The 22,749-nt window shown below is 35.9% G+C and overlaps 1 protein-coding gene across 1 annotated transcript in view; it reads right to left on the reverse strand.

Annotated features, from left to right (window-relative positions):
• OSTN (osteocrin) overlaps positions 1 to 22,749 on the reverse strand; it is a 39,799-nt gene that overhangs the window by 3,699 nt on the left and 13,351 nt on the right. Inside the window, exons 3-4 of the mRNA XM_030860722.2 lie at positions 22,109 to 22,323; positions 2,803 to 2,899 (exon numbers count right to left, since the gene is read on the reverse strand). Of these exons, the coding sequence (XP_030716582.1) occupies positions 2,815 to 2,899; positions 22,109 to 22,323 (300 nt within the window). The 3' untranslated portion in view covers positions 2,803 to 2,814. The remainder of the gene's footprint in view (positions 1 to 2,802; positions 2,900 to 22,108; positions 22,324 to 22,749) is intronic.

The raw sequence follows: 22,749 nt of genomic DNA on the forward strand, positions 1-22,749 counted from the left end.
AATAAAATTGCTCCAAATGAGTGTATGTCAACTCCCACAGAAGTGAAACAAAGATTTTCATAAAGTCTGAGATACCGTTTCTGTTTCCTTAAGAAATGGTTAATCAGTGAAGTGGGCAATAACAATTTAGCACACAGGCCTTATGGGTCATGAAGAGAATGTTGGCTTAGAAGTCCAGAGACTGGGTCCTGGATCTTTCTTTGTCCAAAAGTCTGTAAAATTTTGGGCAAATCAATTTCCTCTCAAAGCCCGTGTTCTCATTCGTTAAAAAAAAAAAAAAAAAGATTTAGGTTAAATGAGACTTTATGTTCTTTTAACCTAAATGTTCAGAATATGTTCAAAATATTTAGCTGCATGATTATGTGAACACTATTTAATGACTCAAGTTATCTATTAAATGATTCACATATTACATCTGTTTAATTCAAGGGAATATTGTGACAATAAGAAATAACATAGCAAAAATAATTTTGAAAAGTTGAATGGAAATCAGAAATATATTTTGATGGCCTTTATTATTCATAAATATAAAACATGAAATTTCACATGAGGGAGTCAAAAAATGTCTGAGAAATCTTGGTGATAGTAGCAGGAAGTAAGGAATAGAAACGATGGTTGAGCAGGTGAACACACAATGATTGAAAAAAGGAAGAGAAAATATGTGATGGTAAGTTCTTTGCTAAACATATTTTTTTGTGATATTACTCTCTTGAGGTTATAATAATAAGGACAGTGATTGTCATGATACTCTGTAAAGTCTGTTAAGTGAAGGACATAATATACTAATTTGGATTTCACTCAACAGTGATGCAGAAAACATTATGTTAATTCAACAGCCTTTTTGTAGTTTAGTAGCTCTCTGGAGTTTTCATGGTCTAAAACTTCATATAAAAATTTATAGAAAAAATGAGCTTCTTGTATGATTTTTTTTATCATAACCTGTTTTGGTTGAATTCAGAAATACTAAAATGGGTGATAATGAAGGGTTGCAAAGGTGATAGGATACATGTGGAAACCAATTGAACTTAATTATTTTAACCTCAGTGTCATAACGTTCTCAATACTTCAAGAAACTACAGGATTGTGGCCCTAATTTCAAGGAGTTACTTGATTTTTGATAGCAGTTAGTTCCTACTCAAATATAATGTGGTGATTGTTAACAGCCCCAAGAGTGACCATACTTGGTATATCTCTAGATAGAAATACAGTTCAGTCTGAGTTTTGAAGATGGTGCTGCTGAAAAAGGCAGTGATGTTGGCTGTATTCAGTAAGTCCTCCCGTATTTATGGACATTCAGTAACTTCTTAACTGCATTGATCAACGACTCCACAGAGAAAAATATTTATTTTAATTAAGTCATTCTGAGAATGAGAAAGTAGAGGTAAAACATTGACTTTTCATTGTGGTTGAGAGTATTTGATGAGGAGAAAAAAATGACATGACAAATTAAAAGAGGATCAAGGCTAATGTGATGCTTTTGGGGCATCACTGGTCTGAGGATTCTTGAGAAAAGCAGAAAGCAGAGTCCTCTCTCTGTAGCCTGAAATTGTCAAAGCAGTTCTGGGTTGTCTTATCTATTTGCGAGGAAGAATGCACCCTCTGTAAGCCCTACTGGGAGAAAATACATTGCCTAGATTTTATATGCAACAAATATTCAGTGTTTAAAACATATAATATGTGTGATTAAATATATTGTTTAAAATATAAGCTTACAATTTAAGCTTTCTGGAATTGAGTTATACTTGTATCAATTACTAGCTATGTAGCATTGTGGGTTAATTAATATATCTAAGCTTTCCACTTATTTGTATAATAATTATTGAGTGCTTAACACATGTCAGGCACAATTCTAAGTGCTTAATGTATATCAATTCATTTATCCTCAGGACAATGCAATGTGGTAGAAATTATTTTTGTCCTCATTTTATGAAAGAGGTTTTTAGACTTTAAGCAAGTTGCCACAGCTAACAGATAGATGACCTGGGATTTGACCCAAAAAGCCTGACCTCTCTACCTGGCACTTTTACCCCTTATACTGTACTGCTTCTCAAGATGTTGGGATAGTAACAGTACTTACTTTATGGAACATGATGAGTAAATTAAACAATGCATGTATAGCACTAGTATAGGACTCTGCACAGAGTTAATTTTCAGAACTGTAATATAAGCTGTTATCACTTGCACGTATTGTGTGTCCGATACATTCTAGGACTAGTACAAGAATCTAATTTAATGTCTACAATACCCTTATGTTATTATCTAAATGTACAACCTGTAGAGAAATAAGGTATCTTGATAGAAATGAGATAATGAATGACAGAACCAGGATTTGGATTATATGTCCTGATTCCTTGGCTAATACCCTTTCTGGGACACCATTCTCTCTCCTGTGTTCATGATGATAATTCTGGTAATGTAGTTATTAGCAACAAAATTGTGTGTGTCACTAGAATGTGTCTTCTTCATAGTAGAGGGATTGCTACACATTTATCTATATTTATGAAAGTGACTTATTGTTTATTAGAATTTTAATATTTGCATATTAATATTCAATAATTACATAGAAGTCTGTGAGAATAACTAAATCTTTTATTTTAGGGTGAAGTAGGTCTAGGAATTTTTTTTAATGTCATTTAAATTATTTAGCATCTATATACTAATCAAGTACAGAAATGTTTGAAAAAGTAAATTTATAAGCTAAGGAATCAAAAGGGGGATTTACAAACCAAGATGGATCAGTTAGCCCATTGTGAAATGTTAATCAAAGCCTGCAGGTATTATATTTCTTCAAATTGTACTCACGATTGGAATCAATTAGCCTCTGGAATTTGAAAGCCGGTTTCTACCAATCCGATCCATGGGGATACCAAATCTCCTTTTTGGATGATCTACTACTTTCCTGAAACAAGCGAAAAAGAACATTTTTAAGCTAAAGTCCAAGTTATCAATCATTAGTTTTGCTCTTTTATTTCATGCAAATCTGGGGGCTTTCTTCTGGAGTTGGAATAACTGTGATAGTTCTCATTCATCAGCACCCACTATGCATTAGACACCATCTCTTATCTATTCATCTGTTGAAGTAGGTTTGACTACCTCCATTTTACATCTGAGGATACTTAGGCTTAGAGAAATTAAATAACTTATCCAAAATCAAATAGCCCAGATGAAACAATCTGCTGAGTGTTTAGTTTGGGTAAATCCCTTTCCCGTCTTCAGATTTGAGTGTATTCCTCTGTTAATTGAGGAAGATTGCACTAGGTCAGCAGTTTTCCCCAACCTCTCCCTTAGAATGGTTCTCCTGGTGAAGGAGGGAGAGGAAAGGATGCTGATGCCAAGACTGAATGTGGGGTAAGTGTGCGTCTCAGGTCTTCACTCAGATTTTACCTAGAGAAGCTTTGTATGAGATGGTCTATGTTTGTTATATGTACTCAAATATTGTTTGGGAAAAAAATACTTCATTATTAAAATAAAGTTAAAAAAATCCTACAGGAGGCCTTACAGTTTGTATGTTCTATAAATTATCTCTTTAAAAAGCAACATTTTAATTTGATTTGTTATTGCCATCACTTGGTGCTATCAAGTCAAAATCCTAACAGAAGAGGTCCAAGAGCTGTGAATGCATAATATACACTGGCCTTGGAATTAAAAGATGTTTTCAGTCTTCTTAATGAAGATAGAAATAGGGAGAAGCTAAGAAGGCTATGTAAATAAGTGACTTATCTCACAGCTGAAGGGAGTTGACTTACAGGTTTGTTAGGCTTTTTATTGGCATAAGATGCACACAGAAAAGAGGATAAGTATTTTATAAGTGAACAATATGAGACATATACAGATTATAAGCACAATAAGTACCCAGATCAAGAAATAGAACATTACCAGTAGTCAAATAGTTTTGGAATAGGAAAGAGTCTTAAAGTTAATTCTCGCACCAAATGTAAGAATTTCTGCTTCAATTTTTGACCAGCAATGATAAATCTCATCACTTGAAAATCTCAGTGATGAACTAATTACCTCACAAGACAACTTTGTCAATATTCAACAGCTTAAAGAGTTAAAAAAGGTTTGCTTCAGAACATTTCCAATAGCTTCTTTTGTTCTTTCTAATTACTTGCATTATATTGTCAGTATTATACTAAATACTTTAAACACCAAAAATAAATAAAAACTACAAAAAAGTCTATGTTTTTTTCCCTATTATCATTTACTATGTACCTACTCTGTATGATTCCTTTTGTGGCTGTCTTGGGATCAATAAGTCAGAAGTAGTCTTTGCTTTCAAAAACCTATAATTAAGTACTGTCAGATTGACAAGGATTTTTTTTTATAAGTGACATTTCTTTTATTATATACTATAACTGTTTTTCATTTGTCCTTCTTTATAACACATTTTTAAGGAAGTATTATGACAACCCAACAAGGTACAATGTTAACTGGACTGGGGCTCTTATCACAGTGTTAAACTTGTTTGAATAACTCTCTCTCCTGTGTAAATTTTTATTATTTTTAATAACTCAGTACAGAACCACTGGTTTCAGAAGTGGTTTTGCAGAGTTTTCCACCTTTGCCATCCTGCGAAATTTTGGATATCAGTGATGAGCAGACTCTTCCCAGGCTGATTGAAGCACTAGAGAAACGACATTACCTTTGCTTAAGATTGTACTGTCGTTTGAAGGAATTCCCTGGCAGTCCGTGGTTAGGACTCTGCGCTCTCACTGCCGAGGGCCCGGGTTCGATCCCTTGTCCAGGAACTAAGATCCCACAACCTCTTATGCTGGATGAGGATTAAATGAATCCTTGCAGAGTGTGGCTCAGGGCTAGGTCACAGTAGGTGCTCAAATGTCTCTGCTACCATAACGCTGCAGGTTTCTCATTTTCTCCTATATTCACTTAGTATTTTATCTGAGAAACTGCACTAAGCACCGGGACCTCCAGGTTAAAACCTATTTCCTGCTCTTCAGCATGTCACTGCCTGCTTAAATAGTGTCACACGGGCTACAGCAGATGGGAGTGATGCCTATTTATCTAGGTAACTTTTTTCTAAAAATATTTTTACTGTTCACAAGCCCTGAGTTTTTACCCAAACCAAGGGAACAGGCATCTGCAAACGCCTAGCAACTTTTCGAACCCACAAACGAGCCAGTTACATAACAAGGATTTAATATTATACGAATAGTAGAGGACAAAGTTCTCTCATTTTTCTTGATGCCAAGTTTTTGCCTTAACTACCAGGTCTTATCAATGTTCCTCATGTCATTATTAGGTAAATAATTCATTTAAAAAGCTCTGAAAAGTATAGAGAACAATGGAAACATGAGGGACTTTTATTACTGTATCTTACACATAAAAAAATTTATAAATATTGTTTAATTCTAATTAAAACAATTAATTTGAAGATAGTTAATATTTATTTAATGTGTTCAATATGCCAGGTACTGTGCTTAGTGCTGTGTATACAAGGATGTTAAAAATAGGAAGTGAACCTCATGGGGAGCTTACCCTCCAATGATATTGGTAGGAATAGACACATGTTATTCTTCTTCTTTTTTTTTTTTTTAAATCTAATTCAGCCTTCTTTTCTGCTGATTCACATCTATCTTCCTTCTCGGGTTGGCCCTTCGTTTTGCTAGTCAATATAGATAGCATTGTATGTATGATCTTACAGGACTGTCTTTTAGACAACAGTATGACCAATACGGGAAAATCTGGAAAAAAAAAAAAAAAACTTAGTGGGCTTCCTTGATGGCGCAGTGGTTGAGAGTCCGCCTGCCGATGCAGGGGACACGGGTTCATGCCCCGGTCCAGGAAGATCCCACATGCCGCGGAGCGGCTGGGCCCGTGAGCCATGGCCGCTGAGCCTGCGCGTCCGGAGCCTGAGCTCCGCAACGGGAAAGGCCACAACAGTGAGAGGCCCGCATACTGCAAAAAAGCAAAACCAAAAACAAACAAACAAAATACTTAGTGCTTATTCTTCACCTATCCATACCTCTGCCTCCGTTCTTCAAGTTTCTGAAAATCACACCCTCCTAAGTGGTGCCTATTGTTTTCACTTCTGGATTTCATGATAATAAACTGACTACATATTTTTCAACTTGACATTCAATTGGGAAACATATTGGGCTATAAAATTAGCATAGAGTGAATGGTCAAGAGTCATAGGAAACTTTGCATATCAGTTGTGCTTTAAGTCTTCTGATGTAATTATAAATAATGACTGTTGGGAAAAAAAGAAAAATGTCTTCATGATATTTTAAAATAATTTTTATTCACATAAGTAGATTTACAGACTCCTCACTTAAGCAGTTATTTTCCTTGTGGTCAAAATAATGGTCACTCCTCCTCTGCCACCATAAAGGATGTCCTTGTCATAATCTATAGAATCTGTAAATCATTTGCCTTACATAGCAAAAGGGACTGTGCAGATGGGATTAATAAAAACCTTGAGATGAGAAGATTATCCTAGATTATCTGGGTGGGCTCAGTGTAGTCAGAGGAGTCCTAAAAGTGGAAGATGACTGAAGAAAAGTGGGTCAGAGAGCTGCAATCAGAGAAGGACCTAACCCACCATTGCTAGTCTGGAAGATGGAGGAGAAAGTCACAAATCAAGCAACGCTGTGGCCTCCAAACATTCTTAAAAGAAAATGAGGACCTACATCCTACAATCAAAAGGAACCGAATTTTGCCAACATCTAAAATGAGCAGGAAATGAATTCTTCCCTAGAGCCTCCAAGGAGCACAGCCTGCTAATCTCTTGACTTCCTCTGTATCCTGCTGATAGACTAGGTGAAAGGGAAATCCCACAGCAGCTTACAGAAGGAATTTTAGGAGCCACCCACTAGCTAGCCATCAATCATATCAAAGTTGTCTGCAACAGGGGCCCCCAACCCCCAGGCCATGGACCGGTATCCGTCCATTCGGGACTTGCTAGGAACTGGGCCGCATGGCAGGAGGTGAGTGGAGGGCCAGCTAGCGAAGCCTCATCTGCCGCTCTCCATCGCTTGCATTACTCCCTGAACCATCTCCACTGTGGGACAATTGTCTTCCATGAAACTGGTCCCTGGTGCCAAAAATGTTGGGGACCGCTGGTCTAGAATGGTATTTGGTGACTGGTGAGGATATCCTGGACTTCTGACCTATACAATTGTAAGATAATATAATTTGTGTTGGTTTAAGTCCAGGAGTTTGTGGTAATTTATTACCATAGAAATTAAAAAAAAAAAAACTGAATACATTTGTCTGTATGATTTAGGGCTTATGTCTGAGTATAAATGGTTAATACATAAAAATATTAAACTGTTGTGATTTTTATTCCTTGAGCCCTTAAATTCCTTCATGGACCACTCCCCGTTATAACTCCAGGGAAGGGGTAAGGTAGAAGCCATCCCGGGATGGAGGAAAATGCTCAGGGAAAGTCCCAGACAAGCAGAAGAAGTGAGAAACCAGCCCCTTCCAGGTGTTCAAAGGACTGATAAAAAGAGGAAGAAAATGGCACCTGGGGAAATAGTAGTGCCTCACATGTGAACTGACCTCCCAAAGCTTCTGCAGAATGGATAGTGTCACAAAAAATAATCCTTTTACTTTCTTAAAGAGAAGTATGATGGTTTCATGCATCATTATAAATTAGAACAGAACATTTATTGGTCCATACTACCAATGTATATTTTCAAAAGTCAAGGTAAAATAAATGAAAATAACATTTTTTTCTTTCTTTACTATGGTTAATCTACTTTTCCTGGTCAAGTAAACTAGAGGGAGTTGTGGTATGGTAAAAAGCAAAAATAAACTCTTTTTCTCCTTCCTTCTTCCCTACTCTTTCCTTCCCTTCTTTCACCCAGATTTGATCCAAAAAGTATTAGCAACCAGGGGATGTTGACTTGGATTCTATTTATTACTTCTACTTACCGAAAAACAACAATACCTTAATAAGTTAAATAATTTCTACACAGTTTCTATCTATTCAGAAGTGAAATGGTAAACTAGTATTTCTCTTACATTTTTGCTGATATGAAATATATATAACCATACTACAATCTACAACACATACACTGACAGTAATACACAGTGTATAAAACATACATGTTAACATAGAAAGATATTTTTAAGACCAAAAGGGAAAAACGTACTTTTTGACTATCTAGTCCCTCTTGTGACAAAATAACAGTATGACATGGCTTATATTATATATCCATTTAAAACAATCCACCTTTTCCATTCTAAAATATTCTGAAAGTAGTTTAAGGATACAGAATAACTATTAAAATAATATAAGAAAGATGGATTATTTTAAATATAATTTTAAACTTCAGACTAAAATACAGACTTCCTGAGCCAAATAGGATTTTCTTTAAAATTTATATTCTTTGGGCTTCCCTGGTGGTGCAGTGGTTGAGAGTCCGCCTGCCGATGCAGGGGACACGGGTTCATGCCCTGGTCCGGGAAGATCCCACATGCCGCGGAGCGGCTGGGCCCGTGAGCCATGGCCGCTGAGCTGCGCGTCCAGAGCCTGTGCTCCGCAATGGGAGAGGCCACAACAGTGAGTGGCCCGCGTACCACAAAAAAAAAATAATAATTTGATAATTCAATTTCTAAAGATGTTCACCATTCTAAAATAACTGTTATAAAACTTATATTTAAACTTTTTATTTAGAATCACTTCGTACATACCAAAGAGTCTATAAATTCACATATGTTCAGTTTAAAAAAATAAAATAAACGTCCCTATTGGTAGCACAAAGTTAAGAAATAAAATATTACCAGTACTTTAGAAGTCCTCAGTTTTCTTCCTCCCAAGTTGAATCCCTCCCATGACTTTGTCCCAGAGGTAATCTGTAGGATGAATTTTGATCTAATATCTCCCTTCATTTTCTTTATAATCTATATGTTTTGTTCAAAAGTCTCTTGGTTAGTTTAGATGGCTCTAGAATTTTATTTGAAAGAAATGTGCGAATACTTCTTGACTTCTTTCAGCAAATATTGTGTTTTGAGATTTGTCCGTGTTGTCATGTGTAGATGTAGTTCTTTTATGTTCAGTGTTGTATGGTATTTCATTGTATGAATAATGAATATACAACAGCTTATTAATACATTTTACCATGGATGGGAATTTGAGGTATTTCTTTTTCTTTATTGTTATGTGCTGTTCAGCTAGAAATTTTCTTACACATGTTTGCAATGCACATTTAAGGATTTCTCTACAGTATATTTTTAGAAGTAGAATTGCTAGTTATGCCTATACTTAATTTTATTACATAGTTCCAGACTGTTTTCCAAAGTTGTTGTACCAATTTACACACCCAAGAGCAGTGTATGACAGTTCCTATTGTTTCAAATCTATGCCAACCCTCCCACTGTGGACTTTGAATTTTGCCAATCTAGTGCATTTGTTGTTGTATCTCATTGTGTTCTTAGTTTGCTTTCCGTGAATACTAATGAAGTTGCTCACCTTTCCCTTTGCTTATTGGCCACTTGGATTTCTTCTTTTGGAAGTACCTAAGTCTGCTGTCTGTTTTTCTATTGGTTTGTTTTTCTTTTCAATATTGATTTGTAGGAGAATTTCTTATACTCTGAATATTAGACCTTGTCAGTTATGAGCAAATATCCTTTCCCATTTGTAGTTAATCTTCTTTATTGTGTCTTTTATGAAAATCTTTAATTTTGTTTTGAAATTTATCAATAGTTTTACGTTTTGTTCATTAAATCACCTCTAATGTTACAAAAATATTATCCTATGTTGTCCTAAAACCTCTTGCAGTTTTGCTTTTCACATTTATATTTTTAAACCTTTTAAAATTATTTGTTATTTATGGAGTGACATAGGGGTCATTTTTCTCCTTTTTTTTCTATATTCACACCTAAGTATTCATAAATTTTAGATTCACCTTGTCAAGTTTCATGGGAAATCCTTTTGCAGTTTTACCTGGAATTGTATTGAATCTAAGGTATAAATCAAGTTGGAGAAAATTGAAATCTTCATAGTATTAAATCTTACTATCCAAGATCAGTTATTTAGTTTATCTTTAATGCCTTTTCGTATATTTTTATAATGTTCTCCATAAAGACCTTCAATAATTTATTGGATTTGTTGTTGCTTATCATTTAAGAATATATGTTGTAGGATTTTTTAATAGGAGTCCCTTATTTGGTTAAAAAAGGTCCCTTCTGTTATTAGTCCACTGGTGATTTAGATCATGAATAGATGTTTAATTTTATTGAATGCTATTTCTGCATCTTTTGAGATGATATGGTTTTATTTCTTCAATTTATTAGTTCTATTATTTGACTTTCTAAAGCAAATCAACATTGTACTGTATTTTTGTGATAAACCCAACATGATATTGGTGTATTATCTTTTTGATATATTTTTGGAATTGTTTTGTTGATTTTTTTGTTAGGAATTCTTATCTATAATTATTAATGAAGTTGTCCTGTAATTTTCTTTTCTTGTTCTCTCCACACATGGTTTTGGTGTCCAGATAATGCTATTCTCATGAAATGAGTTGAGAACTGTAGCTTCTTTTTTAGTTATCCTTTTGTTACTTATTTAATTACGTCATGGTCTGAGAATATGTTCTGTATGATAACCAAGCCTTAAAAATTTTAAGGCTTATTTTGTGAACAGATACTTCGTTAATTTTTTTTTTTTTTTTTTGCGGTACGTGGGCCCCTCACTGCTGTGGCCTCTCCCGTTGCGGCCTCTCACGTTGCGGAGCACAGGCTCCGGACCCGCAGGCTCAGCGGCCATGGCTCACGGGCCTAGCCTCTCTGCGGCATGTGGGATCTTCCCAGACCGGGGCACGAACCCGCGTCACCTGCATCGGCAGGCGGACCCTCAACCACTGCGTCACCAGGGAAGCCCCTTCGTTAATTTTAATAGTCGTTTCATGTGAACTTAAACATTTTTTCCCCCAATTGTAGGATACACAACAATTTTTATTGATCCAGCTTACTGTTTTGAGTCCCAAGGAAAGAAACTTAGGAATCAGAGTGTGGAGGGTGTTCCCTAAAAACAATAGTCTGATTTGCTGTTACATCTTAAAGGGACAATAAAATGCTTGGCCCCTTTCAAGAAGGGCATGCAGCTCTACCAACATTGAGTAACAGCAAAAAGGGAAAGTATAGTAATGGCTAACAGAGAATGTTCATTTAAATAGTTCAGTAATTTAGATGAGTAAAACACAGAATTAAATAAATATACTTTAAAGCTTAGGTGAGTATAGTAGCCAGGCTCCAAGATAAACCCCAATAATTCTACTATAATGCAGTCTGCTTCCACATTGAACAGGGCTGACCTCTGTAACCAATAGCATATTGTGGAAATGACTTCTAAAGCTAAGTAATGAAAAATATTGCAGCTTCTGCCTTGCTTTGTTGGATCACCCCCTCTAGGGGAAGTCAGTTGCCATTTCCTAAGTTCATCTCACAGCCCTATAGAGAGGTTTACATGGCAATGAACTAAGGCCTTCTGCCAACAGCTAGTGAGGGACTGAGACTTCCTGTTATCAGCCTTACGAGTGGGCCATTTTGGAAATGGATATCCCCAGGCCCCATGTAGCCTTCAGATGACTGCAGCCCTGGCCAACTTCTTCACTGTAACCTTGGGAGAGACCCTGAACCAGAATCACCCAGGTAAACTTTTCCTAGATTTTTGATGCACAGAAACTGAGTGAGAACATAAATGTTTATTATTGTCTTAAGCTGCTACGTTTTGGGTAACTTGTTTGCATAGCAATAGAGATCTAATATGGTAAGATTCAAAGTGCTTTGGGATTCCACAAGAGAAGAGATCACAGCCAAGTTTGGAGGTTCCAGGAAGAACTGATGGGGCATATGAAAACAATAAAACAAATGGTGACCCCTGAGTCCTGCAATGTTGGTTACCACAATTTAAAATTACAGAATTAATAACTGACTATAGCAAGTTAGATATAAATATATGAGCTTGGAAAAACTAATGTATGAGACAGAGTAAAATGAAGGAGACTCAGCAAGGCCCTGTAAATAATGAAAAGAGAAATCATTGAAGTCCACAGTCATGTTTAAATTTAAAAGAGACAATTAGGCTTTCAAATTCAAATTCCAGAATGTTCTGATGAAGGTCCACATTAAGTCTGAGTGATGATGTAGTTTTTAGGGGCCAGTACATAATACCTTTTTTCCTGAGTCCACCTTCAGAAACAATACAGAAATAAGATAGGAATGATCAATGCGGAGAAATCAAAATGTCATTTTGATCAAGCTGAATGTAGAATAAGACTTAATTTGCATTTAAATGACTTTCTTACGTCTCCTCTGAGGATTAGACAGATTTACACAGTCATAATTATCAAATAAAAACAGAAAGAAAAGGGATGAGCTGAACATGCTCAACTACTCCTCGCAAACTGACCTATCAAGTACGTGATTACTTCTCCTTTGAGAGGGAGTGAATAAAGTGGTGGGGCTTGGGGCCAGTCTTTCCTTAACTGGAGTTTCTCTACGTGAAAACACGAGGCTGAGAAATATGACTAAATAAATGGGATATGTTTAGAATGATGAAAGAAACTGCTACTTCATTAGCACACAGTTGACTTATGACTTTTGGAGTTCTGTCTCAAAAGTGGTAATTCAATGTTAAATAGATTCTATTAAACTTATGATGATGGTGCTGACTAGGCATAATATCAGCTTCTGAAGTATTATCCCAAGGAAAGGGCCATATGAACAAGCATTCAGAAACAAACCAGGAACACTGGAATCAAAACATGAGATTTAAAGGGTTCACTGTAAAGTAACCCAGGCATGCTTGATTTGGAAACTACTGTAGAGCCGTAGGATTGAGCAGAAAGGATTTTCATTTGCTTGGCTCATGAGCCTCTTTGAGGGTCTGATGACACTCAAAACTTCTATCCAGCAAATGAATTTACACAAAAATGTCTTCTAGAATTTTCTTTTTGGGGGAGTAGGTAATGTACATTTCAAAGCCCATATATGGAATCAAGTATTATCCCTTTTAGGAGAAAGTTTTAAACCTTCATATATGTGTTAGAGTAGAGAGAAAAGGTAAAGGAACTTTACCATGGAGTTGAGCTGGGGTATAAGAGGCAAGCAGTAAAGAACAATTATTGGGAAAAATGACCCAAGGTCAATGCTCAAGGGCATTTCCTATAGTACAGACAGGCTTTTAAATATGAGGAAGGAAACATGGAAATAGGGCACCACATTCTGAATCCTTTCTCTGTGTTCTTCACTATGAAATGGAGCCCATTTTGAACTACCTCCTTTGGGTATTAACAGTTAAGTGCTGGAAAAAAGTAGCAAAAATCATGAGATACCTAGGTTGGCCTCAGCCTGCAACCTTGCTTCACAATGAAGTAGAAAGGTGAAATGTTAGGATTTTCACCTTTAATCTCTGGCATGGTCATCAAGAAGTGCAATCATATCTGACAAATTGAAGTTGGAATTGCTATTCTCAACTTTAGTCTGAACCTTATGTCTGGCTTTGGATAGACACACATATACCGTTGGTACAGTTTTTCAAAATGATTTATTTAATGCATGCATTCTAAGTGAATCTCACTTTTCCTGGCCTTGGACAAGTGCCTTATTCACATATAACTTTAATTTCTTTATCATAAGCAGCTTATTTCAGTGGAAAGTCATTGAACTTGGAGTTCAACAACTTGATGTTCTAGCTACATTATGCCAAGGAAATCATTTTATATCTGTGAAAATATACTAATAAAATGGGACTAATATCTTCTTAGGGTGTTAGGAATAAAAAAAAAAAACCCAGTGTATCAGAATGTTAAAATGGGATTCTTTCTATCTCAGTTTTGGCTGTGGCCTAGAAAAGTTGAAGAGGAAAAAAAAAAAAAAAAAAACAGTGGTATTTTCTCTTGCATTCCAAAGTAAGGTGCTAGAGTTATGCACTATTTGTAAAGGAGGTTGTTACAAACTAATTTTCTCAACCTTCATCCAATAAAAAGATTGATACTGAATAGGTAAAGAAGGAGAATTTCTCTGGAGCAAGTTTTTGGAGAACAGTAACATTTCCCTCTTCTTTCATATAGAGAAAGGACTTCAAGAAAATCTTGACATATACCCATTGAAGCAGGGTAGACCTCACAGAACAGACTATGAAATCTAAAGGGCAGGATGCTGTAAGAATTGGCTCGATGCCAGAGTGAAGAAATGGTTATATAAGCGACAGCTTTACTTTCAGTGACCAGAGTCCAGGATGTGGGTTTTCTGTGGAACAGATGTAGAGCGGGCGTGTGGGTAGAGTTGGCCTAGGCTAATGATAAAAGGAAACTTCCCCGAAGGGCTTTTGGTCAGGGGTTATGGGTGAGGCACCAGGATGCTGCTGGTGGTGTCAAATGAAGAAACTGAGCGGGTAGGATAAAGGTGAGGAGTAAAACTGACCTGCTGAAAGAGAAGCGCTGCTGGAGGCAAGATATTTACGTCAATGTTCCCTACGGGGGGTTATGCAGTGACCCCATAAAACGGCCCATGGTGAGGAATCATCTTTGAGCATTTACTGAGGCCAGAGAGCACAAAAGTCAAGTCATGATAGCATCAGTCAAGTAAGACTTTTCTTTACTTCTCTGCACCCACATCCCCAGTACTGGAGGAGACATAAAGCAGCCCAGTGTGGTAGAGGAAGGGGTGAGGACAAACTGACCACACACCTCTTCCCAGTGCAGCTTTCCAGCTTGAAAAGGAGAAACATTATTAATATTCATAGTTTGGGCTAAAACATATTATTTTTATTATTTTAATTACTGAAATATGATTGTTTTTCTAATAAAAGCGATGAGACAAATTTTTATTATTTCAGTGTGACCTGTAGAGTCATAGTACCTGCCTGTGTTTTTACGCAAGAGATAGGAAACAACTCCTACTGAATGGGTTTGAATGCATGTGGGTGAGGGATAAAGTTGCTTCTCTAATTATGTTCTATGGAGTCTTCTCTTTCATTTAAGTGGTTATAATAACAATGTTAGAGAGCAAAGTGTTTATTGACCTGAATCTATAGAATGTATATAACTGTGCTGGGTGTCTTCCATCTGTTCTCCAGATACACTCTCTGACTTTTCTCACCCTACTTTCAGTCCCGGAAACTAACCTCTCTGGATCCCGGAAAAGTGCCTGTGCTCCCTGGCTTTGGTTTGGGACAGGCCTAATGGGCAGCCTTGGCAGGAGAGAGTGGAAGGAGAGAGGAAGTGAAGTCAGGATAATTTTCCCTCGCTGCCTCCTTGCAAGATCACTTCCTCCTAACTGAAGGTCACGGCTTCTCCCAAGGCATCTGACTCTTCAGACCAGGGTCCTGGGCTGTTGTGCCATCCATTATGATTTGCTTCTACCCAGCCTTTTGTAAATAGTCTTCCTGTGTCTAAATCCTTCTCAAATTTTCCTATTTCAAATGTTTCCTGTTTCCTGCCTGTTTCCTGCAGGAACCCCGACTGACACAATGATATTACTTGCTTTGCTGACCTCAAAATATTAATGGGAGAATTAAAACAATAATAGTTGTGAAAATGATTATCCTAATTAAATTCAGATATAAAGTATTATTATTTTTGTTAATATTTTACAAGGCATTTTTAGGGTTGTGTGAAGAAGTGAGAGAAACCACCCTTTAGAAAAATTCCAATACCTTCCAATATTAAAGTCAATTAAATTATCATTCAAATAGTAGATACGATTTTGCTAGGGATATGGTCATAGCTGCTTCCTTTTATTTTTCATAAGCTGAATGACCATTAACTTCAGGCTTTAAACAAGTGAACCGAATGAAGGAATATTTTGAACTTCAAAGCATAGTTGAGATAACCCTGCCCTGAGAATTAAAGTAACTTGCACATCCAATTGAAAATGAAGCTAATGTCATATTCAGGTGAAAAAAATGTTAAATATGATATAAAATAGGAAACAACAGATGGTTATTTGCTTCATATTATGAAGATCTGACATAGACTTTGCCCTGGTATTTTTTATGTTTGTTTGTTTTCTTTTTTCTTTCTCCTTAGCTGTTCATTCATTCTTCACATTTCCATCTCTTATGGACCTTTTCAAAAGCAGAGTTTAAAATTTTTCTTTTCTGAATATCTTATAGTAATAGAAAATAAAATAATGCATTTCATATGCGTGAGACAGAGTTTTAAAATCCGGAGTCATGTAATTCAAGGATCCATAAACATGGATGGGAAATGTTACACCTTTAGTCTCATTATCCTCTAATTGAAATATAGCATTTGTTTCACTTATGAATGTAGAGAACAAATCACAAGGGTGTTAGTAGTAACTAACCCTTGCCACAGTAGAAATCACAGATACATTTGGATCACATTTTTGTCATTACAGATACTTTGAAATTGTTTTTATGTTCAGCACTACTTGAATTTATTGTTATTTAGACATGTCTTTTAGATCTTATTTTATGCATTAATAAAGAAGCATATATGTTGTCATATTACAAATTCATTTTAAGTATTATGATAATTCTGTTTCTATATATTAGTAACCTTTGAACTCATGACATTTGTCCATTTAAAAACAATATTCTGAGAAGGGGTCCACAGTGGCCCACGACACAGAAAGAGCTTATGAATTCCTAGATTTAGTTATGGGTGAAATCTTTGGGCTACAGTATGGAAAATGGATCTCAGACCGATAACCTTCTCTCGGTGAGTATCAGAAAATAGAAAATGCACGCCCTGAGAAGGAGAAAAATTGATGGCATATACATGAGCATCACGTGTTTGTAAGCAACAAAGAAATTGTTTTGTATACGTTCATGCATAGTAAGGTAACAAGATAATCCTGGCCTTGTGAATAATTCAAAAGCAAGTAAAGAAGTAGTAAAGCTATCTGGACTAAAGGACCAAAGGTCTTATCTCATATAATGTAATCAAAGAACAGCAAATAACATTATGTACAGCTCTCCCAAGCAAAATTACTATAATTTTTAGAAATCTTTTAATAAAATAGTTGCAAAACTCTAAACTGTATATTCTTGCTACTAAATGTAGGAAAACATTCATTTTAGTCCTGTGACTTTATCATATACATTTAAATGATTCTCAAATATCTTTGCAACAGATGATAGAAAAATTTAACATTTAATGTTTTTTGAGTTAGCATTATACTTCGAAAGAAATCTAAAATTATTTTTCAATTAAAACTCAAGAATGTGTATAGAAATATATTATGCAATATCTATTACTTATCTCCCATTGTTTTCCAAATCTCTAATAGACAAATTTAATGTTTGCTTTAAGACCAAGAACAGGAATTCCTGAATAAAAAATGAATCCTGAAGGAAAATCTCACAAGAAGTGTCCTTGGAATCTAATTCAAAGGGGTAAAACATCCACTATCAAAAATAAAAGTATAAAAGACATAAATTATATGTAAAAAAGAAAACTATTAATTTGTATATGTCATTCTAAATAAATGCTAAATAAAACAATCCTGATATAGGAGGTCACCTTTGTTGTTAAGCCATAGAGTACAAAGGAGCAGAGTCTCTGTATTCTAACTGTAGCCATGAAACAAAATATAGAGTCTTGATTAGGGGAAATCCTCAAATTTTCAAGCTCATGCGTAAACTTCTGTGCAAATGCATTAGCTGTCCTTAACACTTCCAACCTTCTGGAAGTAGCTGGAGGTGAAGGGAAAGGTAGAGAAAAAGGCAAAAGAAAATTGACCAGTTTTGACCTCTGAAGATCATTAATTACTAATATCTTTTCTTTATACAACACTCAATGGGACCATCACAATCTGGTTCCAGAGACACTGACTAAGATTATAGAGGTTTTGTACTGCACAGTCCAGAGGGTAACAATATGAATGATTGCTGAATACAGCATCCCTGTTTGGTCCTAACTCTCCTTCCCAATTTTATTTTTAACCCTGCTTCTTAGGTTGTAGGTTGATACTGAACCTACACCATGCTATTTAGTCATGCCAAGAACATGCCCTGAATGTTCATGCTTTTAAGCCATCTCTTACCTGACTTCCTTTTAACAGAATAATTTTTCTTAATCCAATTAACCTTTCAAAAATAGTAGTAGTTATTTGGGTCAAAATTTGCTGTTATTACAGAATTCAGCAAATCATCTTTTTTCACCATTTTTGGAAAATTATTGAAAAAATACCCATAATTTCTTTAAATAGTGATTATCTTCTACTTATCACCATTAAACTCTAATTAGATTAAATTGTATGTTATAATTTCTCTTTGTGTTCTGCATACCTTTGTGATATATTCTGAGTCATTTTCTTAGCGTTATCATTTGGTGAATGTATTTACTCTTCTGCCAGGTCTAATCTCTTGTTTATCTTATTGTTTCATTTCATTTCTTTAATTTGTTATGAAACATTTCAAACACAGGTGAAAATAGAATAGTATAATAGACTCCCATGTATGCATCATTCTAAGTCAACAATTACTGATTATGGTAGGTCTTGTTTCATTTATTCCATTCCCACTCCTGTATTATTTTGAAGCAAATCCCAGACAAATACTTACAACTAAATATTTAAATAACAATAAATCTAATTTTTAATGTAACCACACTACCATTTTCATATTTAAAAGAGACAGTAGGGCTTCCCTGGTGGCGCAGTGGTTAAGAATCTGCCTGCCAATGCAGGGGACACGGGTTCGATCCCTGGTGGGGGAAGATCTCACATGCCGCGGAGCAACTAAGCCCGTGCGCCACAACTACTGAGCCTGTGCTCTAGAGCCTGAAAGCCACAACTACTGAGCCCACGTGTTGCAACCACTGAAGCCCACGTGCCTAGGGCCCAAGCTCCGCAACAAGAGAAGCCACCGCAATGAGAAGCCCGAGTACCGCAACGAGAGCAGCCCCCGCTCGCCGCAACTAGAGAAAGCCGCGCGCAGCAACAAACACCCAACACAGCCAAAAAAAATAAAAAAAAATAAAAAAGAGACAATAATTACTTAAAATCATTAAGTAGCCACAGTGCACATTCACAATTGTCTCTTACACATGTTAATTTTTAAACAGACAATTGCTTGAATTAGAACCCCCCAAAACTGTGACTAGTTAATAAATCCCTTAAATCTACTTTGATCTTTTGGATCCCTTCCCTCCTCCATCTCTTGTTTTTCTTCAAATCTTTGTAAATTATTTATTGAAGAAACTAGGTTATTTATTCTGCTGTTTTCTACAGTCTGAATTGCTGTTTGCTTCCCTATAATGTTTCTGAAGTCATTTCTTTGTCTTCTATATTTCCTGGACATTGGCAGGTAGAACTAGAGGCAAGAAAAATTTTTTTTTTCCTCAGTTCTGTTACATAGGTAGTGTTGAGTTCTTCCACCAGGGAGCATATAATGACTCACTGTTTTTCCTTTTATGATGCTAGCAGAAACTGACAATCACTGCCTAGAGCCATCATTTCATTAGATTTTGCAAAATAGAGACATTCTAATACTACCACTCCTTCTTCATTTATTAGCTGGAATAATTCTATAAAGGAGAATTTCTACATCTACTAATTCTATTGTTTCTTCATTGCTTTAGCTGTACAATTTCTATAAAGAGAAAATTCCACGTTTTCCTTCTTCTCCATGTCTGCAAGCAACTATTTGTTGTAATATCGTTTTATGCTCAGTTAATAGCCGTGAAGCAATCAAAAACTCATTCTAAATTTCATATGCTCCCCCTACTGTCCCTGAATTGCTTGATACTTTGCTGTTTCTATATTGTCAGACTGCATAACTATAACACATGGCACTCTTTTTCTTTTTGTAACCGTCATCACACTTTAAGTCTAAAGTTATGTTCACACCAATTCTTATGATGTTACCTCTCCAGTCATTTTGATTGTTTGAAGAATTTCATCCAGTAGCTTCCTCGAGAAGTACTCATGAGAACAATATTCCCTAAATTTTTACACACTTATAATAGTTTATTTTTAGCCTTTATATGTGAAAATCTGTTCAAATGAATAAGTGCTTGCCAATTTCCTTTTCTTACAAGCCAAGCTATGTTAGATAGATTATATCTCCTAATATAGTATCTCTTTGTGACACTTCCTAAAGAAATTGTTATGATGGAATCTCAATGTAGATTATATATATTTATAAGATTTATGTAATAAATATTTGGTGTATATGCTATGTATGCTATCATAAATTCATATATAAATATTTACATAAATGTTTACATGTTGACTTTCAAATTATTTTGTAGACTGTACTGCAAGATCCAGGAATCTAAGAAATACTGTTTATTAGAAGGCACAATATTTTCTCCACTTAACCTTTGGCTTTCTATAACCTTTAAAAATTGCCTCTCTTCTTGCTTTGTGTTATAATTTGTTATAAATATTTCTATGTTTCTTACTGGTATGTGATCTCTTTGAGGGACAAAGACTGTATTTTCCTTCTTTTTTCCACCGTAGCCCAACACAGTGTCTAGAACATAAGTGGAACTAACTTACATTTGTTTAATTAGAATACGATCTGAATTTCAAAACAGATGTGTGGTATTTTTTTCAAGTACATGTTGGATAAATTATAGTCCCAAAGTGATGATTTTATTTACTAGTGTAACTCTGAGAATCTTTCAGAAGTCTAGCAAATTGCATCCTGTATTGATGAGAATCATCGAGCAAAAGCAAAGTCATGGACCAGGAACAAATGTGATGTGTCCTAGAACTCCAAGTAACCAAGTGAAACTGGACTAAAGGATGTGGAAATGAGTGCAGGAAGAAAAGAGGTGCCAGATTGTGAACATTTTCATAGAATTTCCTTAAGGAGTTTGCTTTTATCTTGTAAGCAATGGGAACTTTTCATGGAAAGATTTTTTTGCGGTACGCGGGCCTCTCACTGCTGTGGCTTCTTCCGTTGCGGAGCACAGGCTCCGGACGCGCAGGCTCAGCGGCCATGGCTCACGGGCCCAGCGCTCCGCTGCATGTGGGATCTTCCCGGAACCCGTGTCCCCTGCATCAGCAGGCGGACTCTCAACCACTGCACCACCAGGGAAGCCCTCAGGAAAAGATTTTTGTGTTAGATGATCCCCCTGGTAGCAGAGTAAAGGATGCATTCACCAATAAAGGGGTGAGGATGGTGGTGGAAGTGGAGATGGGGAAAGACTGGAGATGGGGAAAGACTGGAGAAAGAAAACATGTCAAAAAGATGATTTAGGCCAGAATTAGGAAAGCCTTAATGTAAAAGGATATTCTGGAGATATTAAACATATAAAACAAATAGGGTTTAGAGAATTTAGTGAATAATGGAACGTTTAATGTAAGCAAATGGAATCCTGGTGAGCAAAAGGGATCCTAGTAAATTCCCCAAATTCCAGACTTTGGGGAATTGGGTGATCTTTTGTGTCACTGCTGCTGTGAAATGTACAGCGTGAGGAACAGATACTGAGGGGGCAGAAAATGAATTAAGTTTGGAATGACTGCTTTAAAGTACTGACACTTACTCAATGATTAAAGAGAGATTTAATTATTCTAATTCTGTTATAATAGTTAACAGTTTACAAAGTACTCATTTGATTTTTATAGAGGTAAGTAATTATCCCCATTTTCCAGATAAATAAGCTGAAGATCACAGAGAATAAGATTCTTATACAAGTCACATGGCTAGAAATGCTTAGAAATTTGATTTAAACATATGTGTCCTGACTCCAGGTCCTGAGAGCTCTTCACTGCCTTCTTGGTATAGGAAAGGGGACTTAGTCACATCATTTGGAATGCTGTGTAACAAGGGTAAAAATAAAATGGTATTGTGGTTACCTTTATTAACTAGAAAATGCAACTGACCAGAACATTTATCTCATAGGACACACATTTCCCCTTGCTTCCCAAATGCTGTTATGTCTTGTAAGAACTACTTTATATTTACATGCAACAGAATCTTCTTCAGAAAACATTTTGACAAAAATATTTGTGCATACCATAGCAGTTATTTTGCTCCCTAAACGTTATTTCTAAGATGATGCCATTAAACTCAGAAATTAGCTAAGACACTTTTAAATCTGTTTACCTACAAGGTTTTCATTGTATTTTTTTAATGTGGACTTCTCTGTTTCTGAACCCAGAGTGGAAGAATTAGAAAATGAAAATGTTCCTTCTCTAAGAGGTCACTTACCTCTGTTTACTTTTATGATCTACAGAGCCAGCTGAGAGTCTGTCCAGGGGAGAACCAAAACCAGAGAAGCTTCTTTTCTTCTTTGTTTCAATCACATCATTCTCCAGAGACACAAGTTCATCAAGAAGTAAGAGTTTTGCTGCCAGATCAGTGGCTGATTTCTCTTCCTTGACTGTGGGTGGTGACTGAACATCTAAGACTCTAGAATCAAAGGCCTATAGGGCAGGAAAGGTGATTCCATTCATTAACGAGAAGAAAATACATACAATCATCTGCATTTGGCTTCTGCTATTTTTAGCTGACATGCCTGTCATGAACCTTGATTTCTCATGAGTTGTGATCCAGAGAGAAAGACTTTTGGGGACAAAAACACATAGAGATGAGGTTTATCCAAAAGGAATGAAAGGGAAACTAAACACACACACACACATACACATACACACAAAGAAAAAAAAGGGTAAACTCCTCTAAAGGAGGCCTGCCTCTAAAATTTAGTATAACTGATTATTCTTTCAGATTCTTTCCCAGTAACAACTGCATCCTTCCTTATTACTCCAAAAGCACTTTATCTATACTTCTTTCATCACTGCCATCATTACATTTTCCCTTGTATTAGATTAGCTACAATATATTTGTATTGT

This window comes from Globicephala melas, chromosome 4 (assembly GCF_963455315.2).
Source record: "Globicephala melas chromosome 4, mGloMel1.2, whole genome shotgun sequence".
Lineage (NCBI taxonomy): Eukaryota > Metazoa > Chordata > Mammalia > Artiodactyla > Delphinidae > Globicephala > Globicephala melas.